This window comes from Sphaeramia orbicularis, chromosome 12 (genome assembly GCF_902148855.1).
Source record: "Sphaeramia orbicularis chromosome 12, fSphaOr1.1, whole genome shotgun sequence".
NCBI lineage: Eukaryota > Metazoa > Chordata > Actinopteri > Kurtiformes > Apogonidae > Sphaeramia > Sphaeramia orbicularis.
This window is the reverse complement of record NC_043968.1, coordinates 40,263,231-40,281,767: the sequence shown is the minus strand read 5'-3', so window position 1 is coordinate 40,281,767 and position 18,537 is coordinate 40,263,231. Positions and strand designations below refer to the sequence as shown.

Sequence of the window (18,537 nt, the reverse complement as noted above, 5' to 3'; positions counted from 1 at the left end):
GTTCTGAAACTCCAGAACAGAACCTGAACCAGAACCGTGTCTGTCTGAAAGCTCTGTGCCTGAGCAAGACACCGAACCAGCAACTGCTCACAGCGCTTAACCATTAAGTGCATATATGTTGGTCATGTTTGTTAATGTGTGTGTATTTGGGCCTCTGTTTGTGTACAGAATAAGTGAAAAAAAAGGATTTTCCCCAAATGAGGGACATAGAAAGGCATTTCTTCTTCTTAATAAACAGGAACATTTGGCACTTTTTGATGCTAAAACTTCTTAAAAGAGCTTTTTTTAGAGAACTTCATTCTACCTTAAGTCCCTAAAACACTAAAATATTACAAAAGAATACAAAGATTAAAAACAGAATTAAAACAGAAAATTGTTCTTAGATTATCGCAAATCCTATAAACTATTTTTGTACACTTTGATCTGATTTGATTCACAGCAGCCTGGAAACTTGAGGAAACAATTCAACATTTTGTTAGTACGTGAATTTAATGTTTTTAGATTGACCAGTGCAAAGACGTGTGTGACATCACCAAACAGAGCCCCGCCCACGTCCAATCAGTGTCGGAGTAAAGAACGTACTATAAACAGATACATGTGAAACAACAGAAACACAACTGTTTTCAAGGCCTTAAAGTAAGGGTTCTACATACAGTGTGTGTGTCCGTTGTGTGTTTGTGTGTGTGTCCTCGGAGCCCAGGCAATACTGTATCTCTCCTCTTCCTCCTCCTCCTCCTCCTCTCCGCCTGTTGTCCCGTCACAGCTCACAGACTCCACCCTGAGATCCTGTTAGCGCTTATCAGAGCATGGCTCAGGTCCAAACACAGACACACATACTGTACAAGCACACACATACACATACACACACATACACTCCTACCCAAACATCCACCTTTTCCACCAATCAATACCAAATTTACAGAAGCAGCTCTTTTACTCCCCACCTGGGCTCAGCTCTCACATGTCACCTCTTCTAAAGCTTAGCGGGAAATACACTCTATGAAGTTTATGTTATTGACATCCAATTGAAAAAACATGAGCAGCGACTGAGTTCAAAGACAATGATTACAGTCCTCAAAATGTAACTAAATCCCAGACTGCTGTGGGAAAAAGAAATGGAAATGCCATTTGAAAGCACAGATATGATCTAGTCTTGTAGCCATCACAGTTTGGTCCTTGTCAAAGTTGCTCAGATCTTTAAGTTTTTCAAATTTGCTGCCTCTAAAACATTAATTTCAAGAACTTGTTCCCTTGCTGCCCAGTATCCCATCCTCTTAAAGGTGCCATTGTAATAAAATGCTGATCATTATTACCAGTTCACCTGTCAGTGGTCCTAAATGCATACGTTGATGAGTTATAGATGAGGGGTCAGCACTCTGCTTTACACTATAAAGAGTAAATTTTTACTCAGAACGAAAGAAAATTTGTCTGGTTTGACAAAAATATTTAACTCTACACTTGTAATTTCCATATCCAACATTAACATTAGGGATTAGCATTAACACTTAGTACATTAGGAGTATTAAACAGTCATTGATCTAACTGGGAATCAAACAACTGAATGTACGAGGGGTGAGAGAGAAGTTAGAATAATCTGATGTGTCCTTTTACAAAGTTAAAAAGAACAATAAAGAAAACAGTTTAGATTTCAGGCACATGCTGGCAAATGTAGCTTTACTTTATTATGAACAAAAGCAAATGTAAGTTTGTGCTGTTGTGGTTGGTAAAAAAGTGCCAGGAAATGTTTCTGTTCTGTATACAGGCTGCCCATTTTTACAGATGGACAATATAGGAATGGCTTAAGGCCAACGACAAAAACTAAAAAAAAAAAAACTGTTATTCTTTTCGAGATGCTACTCATAAATCTTTTGCTGGTGGTGGTGCTGCTGGTGGGATGATTATATACTGTATGCCACCTGCCACAGGCTCTGCCAATAGGAACATGCTACTACATTCAGTTTTAATAGCTGGGTGAAAACTTGTAGGGGAGGTTAATATATATTTAGAGCACAGGACATATGTAGGATTAGTTACGCTTTAAAACAACCAGGGCAGGGAATCTTAGGGTACCTCACGATACAATATGATACGTTATGCGATACATGTCTCACGACAATGATAATATCTCCGTAGGGAAATACTGCGATTACTGATATATTGCTCTAAATAACCTACAATATATCCATGTGTTTACAGGCGTGTAACAAAAACAAACAAACAAACAAAAAATAAATGTCATAGTTTATATTTTTGCAGCATAATCTAACCAGAGTACAAACAGCAATAGTGCAAAAACAGTGACACTGTTTTAGTGCAACATAACAGTAAACATGATTTTTTTTTAGGTGTCTGACAAACAGTGACACTATTTTAAACAACGTGACATCATGACTCACGTAAATACAGTATACGCACCACTTTCAATTGGTGTGTTATCTGTATGCATTATAAGCTTTCCACGTGTATGTTTATGCCATTATTAGCCCCCTGTCCAACCTGAAACGATGCGTCAAATACCATACACTGAGAGTTAGGGTTAGGGGTTACAGTTATGCGAACCAGAGATCTTGGCGTACATTGAATAACGCGCAAAAGGTTGAGAATGCGTACGTATAGCATGCCAAAAGCCATAAGAACTGGCGTGACAAACAACACCATTTCATGAGATCAGTCTCTTGTCATGCCACTTGTGTATCGTATTTTCGTGAGACATTTCTGACTTCTTACATTTTGCCAAGGCCTTATCCAGCTTTGTCCCATCCACACTATAAAAGCCAAAGTGAGTCCACACTTTGGATTTACAGAATGCCGATGCATCTTTCAGTTTAGAGGGGTCATATTTTGCTAAACCCACTTTTATTAGTCTTTGGTACATTTATTTGTGTATTTGGACCCTAATAGTTCAAAAAGTTTGAATTTGAATCCTCCAGGTGCTGCAAAGCTATCTTTATATTCATTTTGGCAAATATCAAGTGGATTTCTGCAACCCGTTTTAATTCCTGCTTAATTTGTTACGTATATAACTAGTTACGTCACAACATTTGCACATATAAGGTCAAGACTTCTGACGAACATCTCTCTGAATATGCCATAATTATTTGTCAGCAGCAGCAGTTGTAGTCCATACTGAAAATATGTTCAAACTTTGAGCCAATTACCTAAAATGTTCAGTTGTTGGTTTAATGGGACAAACCAGCACAGCCAACAACCTGGAGGGGGTGGGGCGTGAAGTGGCTCATTTGCATTTAAAGGGCCAGCGCTCAAAACAATCTTTCTGGTGTCATTACTCAGAAATAGGGTTGAAGATGGACCTGTGGAGTAGAATTAATGAAGAATTCAGACCCAAGCATAGCATTTACAATTTATGTAGACCACAGGGAAATATTTTAAAATGCATAATTCCAATTAAAAACAGCAAAATATCACTCCTTTAACTTCTCTGCTCAAGTCTGCCATATTAGTGCCATTGTTTGTTTTTTCTTCTTCTGTGACTTCAGCCACTCACATGATTGCCCAGTGGATGACATGTAAAATGGTGACTTGACTCAATAAGGAGAAAGTGAAGTGAAAGTGAAAGAAGTTTAGCGGCTATATTTTAATAATAATAATTTAAAAAAAACCATACATGGCGAGAGCGCATCAATAATCCATTGTAAGATTAAATATCGCCATAGTTTGCCATATTGACATTTTGTCACTCTCCTAAAAACAACCCACTGAATGTTTTCATCTACTGACTAACTGTCCCAGACTGTATCAGACTTGGTCTACTAAACTGACCCGACAATCATAATGTGCCTTTAGAGAGATGCAGTCGCCATGCTGCAGCCTCATCCTTTAATCTGCGACTAACTGGATAAGTCACGCAACAAGATCAATAGCAGTCCTCACAAACATCACTGCATCTCCTCCTGTGGAACGTCCTTAATGGATCAAAAGGATTTGAGGCTGTGATGATAAAAGCGCAATTCCATTTTGACTAATTCCTCACAAGCAACACTCTTTGTTTTGGTGTCATTTCATCATCTTAGGGAGGTTTCTTTCTTTAATATCTGAAGATTGAGAGAGAGTGAGGAGTTTCTGTGACTTCAGGAAGTCTTCTGAATAAAATGCGACAACAGGACGGCAATTCTCTAAGAAGGATAAATCTGGCAATGTGTCAACATGAAGCGTCCCAGTGTTTAATGCCACCACACACTGCAAACACAGTCAGACCAACTGCCATTTCCAAAGATCTTATGCTGTCCTGTCCAAGACAAATATAATCTGCAAATACCTCTTAACATTTATTTTATTCTGCTCAGAGAGTAGCCAGCATGTTCACGAATCGTGACAGTACATTGAGTTACTGCTGTATTTTACATATTTTACTCTTTCACATGAAAGCCATTGCACTGTAATGGTAAACACTCATTATTTTACCAGTCAGTAAAATGAATGATGAGTATTAACGAAACATAAATGTTAACTCCAAACAAGATTTAGCTTCTGAAATACGAGAATTTGAAGTTTCATTCTGTTCTTTTCTGAACTGTTGAAGATGAGACGTCAGCCAAGCTATTTTCTTCACTTTAATTAATATTTGTATGTAAATGTGATCTTTGTAAACTAAATGTATTAGTAATGCAACCCAGAATGCACTTGTTTACTTGCTTTGCTGTCGCTGTCTGCAAGTAGGCTATGAGTGAGTGAGGCCAAAAGTATTTTTAGAGAAACTCAAGCCATGTGGTCATGACAGGAATATACACAGCAACGTCGAAACCCTCCCACAGTGCGCACAAAGACGTACATACAAAACATACACATACACCTGAAAAAAAACAACTCTCCAACTGCTGCCTTTCTATTCAATCACCACCTCCCTGTAAACAACTCTGTAGTAGAAATCTAGAATACACTTGGTTGTGCACATAATGAAGAGATGCACAGGGCAACAGAACACAGTTTACTTATGCGTGTTGATTCCTCTACAGATATTGCAACACTGACATTCACCCTCTTTTAGTGTGTTTTGTTGTGCGTGTGGGTGGATGAACGAAGGACACTCTACATCTCTCTCTCAATTGTGGATAAAGAAGTCTTTGTAACCTCCAGTCTCTACAGACGTTTCCTTTGAACACACGATTTGTCTTATCCACAGTGACACACACTAATGCGACACAAAACATATATATAGAAATACTTTATCAGTGCGTAAAAATGAGGAAATAAAGAAGCATTGAATAAAATCACCTCACACTGCATCATCAGGCAAAGTTTAAATCATGTAAAATTTATGCTGTGGGCAACTTGTCTATTTAAAACGGATTTAGAAAGAGCTGAGTGGGAAAAATAGGAGATAGAGATGCAGTACTCACCATCTTCTTTGCATTCCTCAGGCGGCTTTGCCTTCTTGGCTAGCCTCGGGTCCAGCCACGATGTCGTCTTGGTGTTGTGGCTGTGAAGCGACGACAGAGAGAGAGTGAGAGGGAGTGTGATAGATGGCGAGAAAGAGGAGACTTGGCAGAAAGAAAGAAGGAGGTTGGTGGATTTTTAATTCAGCCACAGAACCATTTTAGAGAGGAAAGATGAGCCTCCCTTGTGTGTCTGGCCTCGAAAAAGGTGACGAGGAAGACTTGGGGGGGGTAAAAAAAAAAGCTTTAGGTTAACAAAGTGGCAATCAATACTTTTAATTTGCTTACTGTCTCTCATTAGCAGGCAGAGGAGGGGAGGAGAAGGGGCAGAAAAGGAGATAGAGGGGCAGGCTGAGGGAGTGATGGAGGGGAACAGCTGTGGGCTTGGCACACTCATCCACAGCCTCAGGCAGAGCTGGATCTAGATCAGATATGATGATGTGCCAGGGAAACTTGATGCATCTCTGCATCTCGTCTGAAGCTTTGGAGCTACAATGGTCTCCCTTCATGATGACGGTACGAAAGTACAGAGCGGAGAGGGCAGGGGACGGGTACAAAGGGTCTAAAGCGAGGTGGGAGGGTGAAGGAAAAGGATGCAATAAGAAGAGTCATGTGTCCGCAGTATCTCCTACCGTTCTACATTCTGGTGAAGGAAACACACCGATCAGGAATCCAGTGACAAACAACCACTATTTATCAAGAGTCAGTTCATAGACATGTAATAAAAAGCCAGGCAGCCAATGTAGTGTTTATGCTGTAGTTCTGAATGTACAGGAAATTGAATTTTTATGGATGCTCTATGCCAGGGGTGTCAAACTCATTTTAGTACAGGGGCCACATTCAGCCCAGTTTGAACTCTAGTGGGATGAACCAATAAAATAACAACAGTGAAAAATATAAAATTCTATTATGATCAGGTTTACATCTACAAAGTTTCCTTAAAAATCTGAATAACATGAACAACTTGAATTGTCTTAAGAAAAATAAGTGCAATTTTAACAATATTCTGCCTCGGTTTATCAGTTTATCATTTACACATGTGCATTACAATCGCACAAAACATTTAGTAACAGGCAGAATATTGGTAAAATTGCATTTACTTTTCTTAAGACATTTCCATTTGTTCATATTTTTTCAGGTTATTCACGTTTTTTGTAAAAGTATAGTTTGGTAATGTAAACATTTTCATGTAATTGTACATTTTTACACAAAAAAACAAAGAGAGAATGTGGGGTTGTCATTATTTATAGGTTATTATGATAATATTTTACTGGTCTGACCCACTTGAAGTCTAATTGGACTGTATGTGGAAGCTGAATTAAAATGATTTTGACACCATTGAGTATTAATATCTTCAGTGTAATTTCTGCATTTCACACATTCATCCTGTGGGCCAGATTGGACCCTTTGGTGGGCCAGATTTGGCCCCCGGGCCGCATGTTTGACACCTGTGCTCTATGCCATTTGGATCAGACCTCCTGCATGTCTCATCTGCTCTGTGCATCTTGATGGGGTTTTCGTCAAAGATAGACTTGGCGTGTATTTTTAGTGAAGTGGAATGCTGAGCTGTTTCTGGGACGCCTGGTGGAATCACACAAACTGGGCAAAAGCAGCGGCCAATGTGCCCAATGCCCTGGTGGAATCCAGAGGTACTTCAGTTTGACTGTGTTTTAGTCCATTGATTTTTAAGGAAAAAGTCACACAGTAAATATTTAATTTGACTACATTTAGCTTTGACTGTGGGACACAATCTTTTGTGTGTGTGTGTGTGCGTGTGTGTGTGTGTGTGTGTGTGTGTGCGTGTGTGTGTGTGTATGTGTGTGTGTGATTGAAGGGTCAGACCACTGTGGAAAGTCTTGTTCTGCAGACCCCACAGATTCTTAATGTGGTTCAGGTCTGGACTCAGACAGTTTGAGCCTGATGAATCCTGGTGTTGTCATATTGGAATATAGTTGTTCATCAGGGAAGAAAACATCCACTGATGATCATACCTGATAATTCAGGTAGTCGTCTGATGTCATGTTTTGGGCACATAACGTTACTGAACCTAGACCTGACCAACTGAACCAACCTCAGATCATAACACTGCCCCCACAGGCTTGAACTACAGGCCCTTGGCATGGTCGGTAATCACTTCATCCACTTCTCTTCTAACCTTGATTCCTCCATCATTCTGGAACAGGGTTAATCTGGACTCATCAGACCACATGACCTTTCTCCATTGAAACACAGTCCAAACTTTATGTTCTCTATCAAACAAATGGTTTAAAAAAAATTTAAAAAAAAAAGAAGCTACTGTTTCAGTTATAGCTGAAGAACATGTTGCAGGTGAAACACATGAATCACTGCAGTAAACATCCGATGGAAGCATTTTCCCTCCATCATTAGGTCATGACTGTTTTTGGTTGGCCAGTGTACATGTCCCTTTAGTTTGTTGACGGTTGGTTTCTACACCATCTCCTCACTAACTCTTCTCAGATATTGTTCGATGCTAGAAAGATAGCCTACTTTTTGTTTTTGGTGAGAACAGCTTCCCCTGCAGGAGCTATCGGATGAACCTTGATATATAAACCTTTGATATATAAAATTAAATCAATGTGCTAGAAGCTAAAACGCCAGTGGTACCGTGTTGGCTGATAATTATGTGTTAGCTGCATACTTTGAAAGACTTTCACCCTGCACTGTGTCAGTTAATGCACCATCAGTATAAAAATGGGTGATAAATTAAAGGAAAAACTAACATTAGGCATCTTACTGCCTCCAGAACAGCTTCAGAGTGCCTTTGCGTCAATGATTCTACAGCTTTGTGAAGTCCTCTATAGGGATGAACACCATTCTCCCAAAAAATACTCCCCTCTGGTGTTTTGATGGCTGTGTTTCGATGAGTTGGAGAGCACTATCTAACACTTTGGTCCAAAACTTTCTATCGGCATTCATTTGGGCTGAGATCCAGAATATTCTCAAAGGTGTAACATGTGATTCACTTCATTTTCACTCTCCTCATATGAATTCATCAGACCACTACCATCCAGTATTTCATTCAATTTGACACCCATCTGCACATACAAGCACAATTTAGGAATTAATGTAAATGCAAATATCGTAAAAGGAAATAAAATCAGCAGGAGACCCATACCATCCTAGACAGACCATCCTCACACTATATACAGAGTGAAATAGAAGAACACTTTCAAAGAAGGAAACATATTAGAATTTCCTTGATTATTTCCTATCATTTTATTCCGCTTTTTTGACATTTTCTCGCTCTTTCTTACCATGTTCTTTCTTGTCCTCCTTCTCACCCTGTCTCTTTGCTATTTTTAATCATCCTTACTTTCTTTTCCTGCCACCTCCCCCCCTCCCCCTTCTTCATCCCCTCAGATGCTTCATTTTAAGAGCTCTAGGTAAACGAATTGATCTTGTATGGAGGCCAATCAAAGGAAAGCATTCTCTTGGCAACTGCTATCACTTTGGCACGACAACACTCCCGCCCCTTCTAAAAAAGAAAAAAAACTTGAAGCTACAAATTTAGTGAGCTAACTGCATTAGTTCTGTAATGCGCTTGATGGATGTGGGAGCATAATGTTTCTCTGCTTAAGAGAGGAGACATATGGTGAGTTTTCTGCTGTGTGGGAAATTAAAAGTCTTGCTCTGCGGCAAAAACACATGAAACATGTGTCAGCATGTGTCTGGCTGGATGACAACTGCATCATGGCCTCATTTTATAGACTGGTATTGTACAGATTCCAGAAAAGTGCATTCAAGCAGACTGAGATACTGCAGTGATTCAGCCTCATGACTCAAATGATTAAATGATACAATAAAACCTTTTGTATGGGAAAATAATCTCCTGTTGGCACTAGATTTGTTAATGATAAACAAAATACCAGGTCAACACACAAGCAGAAACATTTCCTTCACCAACAGCTTCAGATTCTTTCAGTATTTGGATGTAATGAAGACTCGCCTCAAGTCTTTACAGCTGTTGTAAAACACTAACAACACCAATGAATTAAACTTTAAAGCTTCTATAACAGAATTCTCTGTAGCAAGGTGTTTCCAGGGACCTCTAAATCTCATTAAACTACCAAGCATCAATTATAGACTCTTTGTGTGCTTGTGTTTGCCCACAGAAGTGAATATACAGAAGTAAATTTAGGTGCTACTTGGCCTTGATCCACTGACTTGGACATTTTTTAAATTAGTAAAAGGAACAGTGTTAGACGGTTGTCGAGCACATAGGAAGAGAGAAATGAGCTCAGAGTGAACATTTAGTCCATCAGTGTAGGGCATTCTCAGACTGCAAACAAGAAAACCCTCATGTTAACTAACACTGCTGTCCAGAGCTAATCTGATAGCATGTTTACTGCAGTCTGTGTGCATTGTTGTTACTAAGTTAATGGTTTTTCTACCTTTACATTGAAAATTCTGGAATATTTAAACTTTGGACACATGGAAACAGATACAGCAAATGATTGTGTCTGAATGTATGAACCAATAATTCTGCAACACTGACTGGTTTAATACAACAAGCAAACAAGAAGGGCAGACTAGCTGATAATAAGAATGAAAAACTACCATGTATGAACAGTTAAAGACAAAACTCAACACAGATTCAGATTTTTCTTTTTTTTTGCAAAATACCTGTTATGTGTATCAGCCACTCAAATGACTTACTTCATGATATTGCATGAAATTATTACATCTAACTTGACCAACTTTTAGATCATGACAACAATGATGACGATACTGAAGAACCAACTCTTAATATCGACATAAAAGTAGTAGATAAAAATGCACATAAATTTGCATTTTACTTAACTTGGTTGATGATACCTTTGGGTGAAATCCAATAATGACAAAGATAAATTTCTTGCTCTTTCCCTGAGTAAAATGTGCATCAACCTTAGAGCTGCTTGATTATACAACCAAACAACACTTTTATTCTTTACCCTCCAGTCAGTGTAGCTGTCTTTATTCAATGGAAATGGAAATATGAAAGTCATACACTATATGGACAAAAATACTAGGGAAACATTATTCCTACAGTTTGTAGGACTTCCCAAATCCTGTTAATTTATAACATTATTATGATAAAAATGTCCATGTCAGTTGTCAATAATTATCATGATTTTCTTGAGTGAGTTGAAGACACTAGATGGATACTTAAAATCATTATTTATGATCAGAATGTGACAAATATTTCCTAAATGTAGAAACAGAACATTTGCAGTGACAAATAAAATTTAAACCTTTAGTAAAATTAAGGGGGAAAAAAATTCATTTTGTAAGTGCACAAGACAATGTAAACAAAATGAACTCTGCAAAATAAAATTAGTTGTCAGTTGAAACTACATTATGACACTTGTCATTATCATTTTGTAGCTCCCTGTTAGCAACAAAACCTGAATTCAATGTGTCGCAGTAGTTTTGTCCATATCCTATATGTGTTCACAGACTTATGTGGATATTTATGAGCCTATGTCAGCCTCTATATATTTGTGTCTTGCAAATAATTGGAATTGAAAAGGTTTTTAGTAATTTACTGCAAAAGGTACATCCATTCACAGCTTGTACGCATATCAATCTGGCTTCTGAAAGGCGAAGAGAATGAGCTGCTTCTCTTATGTGTTCAATCACCAAACCCAGTCAGTGCAGACATCACATTCCTGGGATACATTTATTACTCTCGTAAGGGAGAGAAGTTGAAACTTGCCCAAAGAAATCGCCAAGCTCTAGTCACTAAAGGGCTCTCGAAAATTGCCAAGTGACTAAAAAGCTAAGTTGGCAAGACTGACTCTAGTGACTCTACGTGATAAACTAGATGATCAAGTTAACAGTGACACTTACTCTATAAAGTAGACCTCTCCTTTCTCAGTGTACGCCATCTCCCAGTTGTCTGGCAGAGGCCCTAGCTCATCGTTCTCCTCTGGTTTGGGCACCACTGTCTTTGGGGACTGTCCGTCGTCCTTTGACACCTCACTTGTGACTTCTGCTGGGTTGATCTGTGGGGCGATGTCTCCTGAAGCGTCTGTGCTCTTGTCCTCATGTTCGCTTGACTCTGAGGTGACAACAGGGCAAACATGAGTCAGACACAATATTATTGCTCGGGAGGGAGGGGGTGGGGGGCGGTGGGTGGTGAAGTGAAGAAGCGGAAGTGGAGGCTCGGAGGGGTAGAATTATAGAGCGTCAGGATCAGGGTTGATGTCGTAAAAAAAAAGGGAAAAATTATCCGAAAAAGAAGGGGAAGCATAAGTTAGAGGGACAAGTGAGGTGAAGGAGAGGTTAACAGCATGTTAGGATTTAAAGACAATGCAGGCTGTGATGCAAAGGTGTGTGCATGTGAAATGGTTTGTATGCAATATAGACAGAGGATGGAAAATAGGTGTGTGAGTTTCTGGAGGAAAATTAGCAGTGGGAAGTCTGGAAGGGACAAATGAGAGCCGGGGCTTGAGAGATAATCTATGGGAGGGAAAGAATGAGGTAGCTATCTGCTTCGATCACATGAGCCTGCTGTGTTCTATTGATTCCCCTTCAGCTCTCCCGGTCAGCCCACACTCTGTCCATCTACTGAGAAAACTCCTCCTGAGCTGAGCACAGCAGCCCACTTTAACATCCAACATGCCTCATTGCACAGGAGAGCCTGTAGATAGAGATAAGTTAAAACATTTCCTGCATTTGCTTTCTGCTCTCAAGGCTAAATTTAGGATCATCCACTTCTTTACGCTGAATGTACAGAACAATGTACACTACACACTCGTTGGTATGTAAAAGAACTTCAACAAGCCAGTGCACTACGCTTCTATCCTCAGATAAAGCTTTGCTAATTGTTCTTAAATCAAGTCTGGAGACAAAAAGCTATGTCATGGACTGGATTTACCAACCTGAGCTAATTAGCTGGGCAAATACATTGACTTATTTTACATTACCCTCTGAGAACCAACATTTTAAAAGCAGCTTTTATGCATTTTTTGTTTGTAGTAACTTCCCTTTTATGTTAAGATTTAACTTCAGACATACATCTTGCTTTTATAAAATTCACTGCATTTACATAATCAGTCTCTATTTCTCTTTCATGCTTTTTTATCCTGTAATACACTTTGTAAATCAAGGTGACATTTAGCTAAACAGGTCGTATTACAATTCTATATCATAAAATGAATCAGAAATGTTACAATGTCCAGATAAATCTCCCTTAAAAAGGAAAAACCCTACCTCCTTTGAGCTCCTTGCGAGTAGAAAACCAAAATCTCATCCTTTAACTGTAAAATGCCTTACAGAGTCGGCATATAATTAAACATCCCTGTCAACTACAGGAACTGACTGGGACCTTGTCTCTAAATGTTCATGTAGTTCTGTTTGATACTGTGAAAGATGTGGTTGTCTTCAGGTCATAAACCCAGCTTAGGAAGTCACAGGACCTAAGCATGGTTTTGGATTTAGAACAACAAAAATCAAACTCATAATGCCTCTTTTGATAATTGTTTCTTCATGTGATCATGGGATGTATTCAGTGGTTTTCTGTGTGTATAAGCATATGTGTGAACACACTGAATGACTGTTAACATCTTTATACTGTCTTTTCAAGTGTGTCCTAGTCACTACCTTTTTTCTGTATGTTGTTATTAAAAGTAACTTAAACTTTGTACACAGCAAATGCCTTGTATCTTTTATTTATGAACAGGAAAAGCCACAAGAGGTTTGGCCTTGCTGCTGGCTGAGTTAAATGCCACATCTGTCTATTTTCAGAGTTTATAGTGGTTTAAAAAGGGCTGATTTACAAGAAAAAGAAAACATTTACTAATAATGTCCTAGATGATTTTTAAAGAGCCTGAAGGCTGCTGTTAAACTGGGAGGCAACATTCTGAGTACACCCTCCAGCTATCTGAGGTGAGACAGTGTTTGATGATAATATGTGATGAACGGTATCGAATTCCACTGATGCTTATACTCGTAGCAGTTGGACAAGATCGGTCGCTGTGGAATTGAGTCATTATGAGGTTAACATTCCATCATTATGTGGAATACCAAGATGTTTTTGTGTGTTAGCGATTTGTGTAATCAATTAAACGTGATCATCTTCCACAAAATATTTTCTAAAAACATACATGTGAAAGCATCTGTTAGACTCTCTGTTGCTAGGAAACAGCTCTAAAAGAGACCGTTGCTCTGACTTAAACCAGACGATCAACCTCAACAGACGAGGTGCGCCCTGCTTCATGACCTCGAACCTCTCTGTCACTACGAGGCTTCTGGCTCAGGTGACCTTTCCTTCTGCATCTGTGGAGGTCATTGTTGGGGCTGACCTGGGGTGACAGCAACACCGTTGCCATTGACAATGGGTCTCTCCTCCTCTTCCTCCTCAGGGGGCTCGATGCTGGCTTTCTCCATGTTGCTGACTGACTTGTTACGCTTCCTCTTGCCCTCAGAGCTGGGTCTGGCGCCCGGCAGCAGCTGGTCTGTTACATTTAGCAGCAGAGTGCTGGGCTCGGCCGGAGGCTTGGGGGTGCCGTAAAGTTATCTGGATGTGAAAAGAGGAACAAGTGGGAGGTTTTAGATTTATGAAGTGCAGAAAAGGGCAGAAAATCTCAGTAAGGTTCAAGGTTCAAGGTACTTTATTATCCCCAAGGGGCAAATTATAGTACAGCCAGCAGTACACACATCAAAAGCAAATAACAGATACAATACATAAGGGTAATGCGAGTATGCTAAAGTGTCTCAGTGTAAACAGTGAATTGACAGAGGTTTGTGATTCCTCACACATATCCAAAGGAAAGATGAGGTGCCCGGCCACCTGACATGCAAAGCCGGCTGATCTGTAAACACACAAACTGGGGGCTTAAGCCTAAGATCCCACCATGTCCAACAATGGCAAAGCTTCTCTGAGATCTGCACAAAGCCATTTACATAAACATACCACGTCCTACAACTTCCACCACTGTTTACTGATCATTACCTCCATCTTCTCTGCATATTAGAATCTTATCAGACTATGCACCCATTTCCTTGGCATATGAATGTAGGGTTCTGCAGAGTTTGGACTGTATAATAACCGCATTTCCCTCTTAGTTTCGATGTCTTGTCAGAGCCAACTATGCACCTCTGGGAACTGCAGTTTTTCACTTGGCTCTGAGTCAACAGCCTCTTCCAGTCTTATATGTTGATTTAACATTTCCCTATCCTTCAGTTTGTCTGCTGGCAGCCGCCCAGTCACTCTGACAGTCTCCATCAGTCATTGTGAAAACCTCATAACTTCCTGTTAGGTGATTTGGGTGTTTTTAAACATTAAGGGTCATTGACAAGATTTTCTTTTAGAAGATATTTCCTCTCAAAGGTTGAAAGCACCGAAAAGGTCTGACAGCAAAGTTTCTACATTATGCAGATAAGTAGGAGTTTTCTTCTGTAAAGATATTTAAGTACGGAGCCTTTGAAATTTTACTTTTTGGGGCTTGGACTGGAAAATCCTTTATTTTGCAGTGGTGGAAGTATATAACTGGGTGAACTGACATGTACTTGAAACGATGCATGTTTTCTGTTTGATGAAGATCTATGAATCCCTGTGAAATAACTGGAGAAGATATTTTTATCAAGCCAAACTCTATAGTAGTATGTTTGACTTTAACATTTTGAAGGGTTTCATGGTATAATTGCAACATTTTGTTCTTGAGACACAAGTACTAGAGTAAACACTGCATCGAATGGAGTGTTCATCGAAAGTGATGTTTCTTTGTTTAACAAGATGAAATATATTTGGCCTGTAAAGACTTGTTTAATTTAAAAGCATGAGAGAAGGATGAATAAATCTTTGTAGTAAAAACACAGAGTCAGTAAGAGGAGACAGAAGTCAGCCATAGTTTCCGTCTGCAGTACTGTTCAATGCAGCAGGTCAGCTAGTAGATTAGCTTATAGTAGTTTTCTTTTCAGACCCACTGAGGTGTCTGTGCCTGGAATCAAAATAAATAAATAAGGACAAGACATGTATGACCATCCACAGAGATTATTCTAATGCATTTGGCTTGAGTATTAGGCTCTAACTGCAGACAGTTTACGGAAATGAAAAATAGCAAAAGAGATGAAAAAAAAACAGCATCTGGTGACTCCCTGTGCAGCGTAAAGACCTATTGAAACGTCATGTTCATGTTGTGGAAAAACATGAAGGCAGCATTAAAAAATGGAGGAGAGTAGCTGTAAAAAGATTACGGTGACTGTTGGGATTAGGGCCCCCGAACCACAGACACAAATCCTGGAGCCTTAATGAGCTGAAGATTTGGCTCTGAGAAGAAAGCAAACGGTACGCTCCATGGGTGACCTCAAATAACCCTACAGCATCACGGAACACTACACTTTGAGGTTTGATAAGTGAAGAAAAGACTGTCACATGGAAGCTTTGGTGTTTTCAGTCTAGAATCCCAACAGTATCCTGAGACACAGATGAATAAGGGCAAAAAACAGAACACAAAGATCTAATGTTTAATGAAAGGATTTTGACACAGATATAATTCATGTGGGAAAACAAACTTGTCACCGCTCTCTGGTACACAAACCAGGTAATGTAAATGTTGTTGCTAACTTGTCTGTCTCATATCTACATATTCTTTGCTAATTACAGGTCAACAGACACGAAGATATTGATATATCTGTGATGTGCTGATATCATCACTCATATCATCACTCATTTGACTGGTCAGGCTCTGCAGACAATACTGGGTGGTTTATGCTTGGATGGACAAACAGTAAAGCAATCTGAGCTTAATAATCAGTGCAAACGGGTAGCAAATGAGCCAAAAAATATCTTGTGACTTTCTGGAAGAGAAGTAAACTTTGAGATCTGCAGGTTACTACAAAACACCTAATTACCGAGTTGTGTTCATTCTGTTGTGAACACCTTTTAAGGTTCAGTGTGTAAGATTCAGGGGCATCTAACTGCACTAATTAGATATAATTATCATCACAGTTACGTTTCTGTTGGTGTATTATTACCTGAAAATAAGTGTGAGTGTGTGTTTGGCATCTACCATGTAATTCATATCTTTTCCCCTGTTTTTTTCATACATACAGAAGAAGAAAATAGACTCACAGACACATGAAAATATAAGAGAATATACAAATTCAGCATTCTATGTTCTGCAGAAAAGAAACTGTCAATCAGTAATTTAGGATTAACTTTCTCCCCTTCTTTATGTTAAATGGCATTCAGCATTCAGATGCATTACTGTCTCCTTCCATGTTTGGTTTGGAAAACAGTAATCATCTCCTTGGCTAAAAAAAAACATGAACAAAAAAAAAAAAGAATAAATTGCAATAAAATTACAGACAATATCACATTCACTTTTGGATTTATGGTCATTATCCAGCAGTGGCAAAAATACAAACATTCATTACTCAAGTATAACTAGAGATACTTGTACAAAAATGTTCTATGGAAGTATAAGTAGAAAAAATACAGAAGTAGAAGCTCTGCAAGCTACTGAGCCTCATATGTCCAGTGTCTCATTAAATAAACAACACCTTTTCTGTGCGGTGAAGTCTCCCTCTCTTGTTTGTTTTGTCTTGTTACATCTTTTACGTTGCGACATCTGTCATGGTAGCCTTTTCTTTGTGTTACTGTTTCAGCCACAGAGCTTGAAATTGGATTTGACATTGTGTAGATGAGCTGAGAAGTAATTAAAAATCCCCCTTTGAAGAAATCAAATCTAAAGTAACAAACCCTCTGAGAATGTAAGGAGTAGGAAGTATAGATATTAGTGTTAACCCTTTATCGGGCAAGTGACTATTTTTGGTAATTCTGCACACATTACAAGACAGTGACAGCAACAGTTACAGTGAGGACAATGAGTCAACAATTTCAGGTCCAATGTGGTCTACAGGGTCTGTAAGGTCCACCTCTGCATGAACAGTGAGTGGACCTGCTTTATTAGGTACGATGAAGTAATGGTACTAATGTAAGGAATGATGTTCAAAGGAGGAATGTGGATGTGGGACAGGTGTCTGGATCAGTACTTATGTTGGTCCTAATGGTAGAAAAGTAATGTTGTAATGTTCTAAAACACCTTTACATGTTTTCTAGTATTTTTACCTCCGCCAAGGAGGTTATGTTTTTGCCAGGGTTTGTTTGTCTGTTTGTTTGTTTGTTTGTTTGTCTGTCCGTTAGTGTGCAACATAACTCAAAATGTTATGGACAGATTTGGATGAAATTTTCAGGGTTTGTTGGAAATGGGATAAGGAAGAAATGATTAAATTTTGGTGGTGATCGGGGGGGGGGGGGCCCACGGGGGGGGCCACTGATCAGCCTTGGCGGAGGTCTGCGCTCTCCGAGTGCTTCTAGTTTTATATATGCTTCCTGGATTTTTTCTTTTTTTTTTAATTTATGTATTTATAAAAAAATTTTGCCACTTTCAGGTGGTAAATTCACTGACCTTGGTTTTCTACATAACAATAAACTTTTTTTTAAAGATTTCACAAAAGTAATGAAGTCCGGTTATGTCCTCCAATAGCACACTGAGGTTGAAATTTCGGACTTCAGAGTATTTTATGAGTGGCCTATAAAGAGTTAAAATATAGAGAGTAAAAGGAAAAACTTGTCAGAAAAAAAAAAAAAGAAAGAAAGTAAAATACGGCACAGTAATGAATATTTGTACTTGCTCCTTCCCACCTCTGTCATTGCAGGATTAATGCAGAAAGTACTTCCCTGTGGAGTTTTGCATCCTACACTCTGAATCATGCTGCTGAATCTGCTAAGGCACCATTAGAAATCTATGGGTATTGTAGAGTTAAAAAAAAAAACTAAACTAAATAATTTCTCACACAAAGATGAAAAAATAAACCAACAGGGATAACATATGCCTGTAGTATCATAGTATAACAGTTTCTACGTTGAGCAACATTCATTATAACAAAAAATATTTGCATATTAGCGGTTTCTTCTAGTGAAAGTAGATTATTTTTCACAATCTGATTAAATGCACACACTAATGGTACATGAGGGTTCATCACTTCAGTCAAGGACACTTGTATCACAACCTGAACCTGTGAACTGTTTGGACATTTCTGCAGCCAGAGGATTCTCCCTACAGCCTTTTCTCTAAATTCCACCCCTCTCCCTTTCTTCAACAGCTAATTGGCCGTTAAATTATTTAAATATATA

At 38.9% G+C, this 18,537-nt stretch overlaps 1 protein-coding gene across 1 annotated transcript in view; it reads right to left on the bottom strand.

Annotated features, from left to right (window-relative positions):
• LOC115429087 (membrane-associated guanylate kinase, WW and PDZ domain-containing protein 2-like) overlaps positions 1 to 13,899 on the bottom strand; it is a 145,908-nt gene extending 132,009 nt beyond the window's left edge. The window contains exons 1-3 of the mRNA XM_030148336.1: positions 13,700 to 13,899; positions 11,244 to 11,454; positions 5,358 to 5,437 (exon numbers count right to left, since the gene is read on the bottom strand). Of these exons, the coding sequence (XP_030004196.1) occupies positions 5,358 to 5,437; positions 11,244 to 11,454; positions 13,700 to 13,784 (376 nt within the window). The 5' untranslated portion in view covers positions 13,785 to 13,899. The remainder of the gene's footprint in view (positions 1 to 5,357; positions 5,438 to 11,243; positions 11,455 to 13,699) is intronic.
• Between the last annotated feature and the right edge of the window lie 4,638 nt (positions 13,900 to 18,537).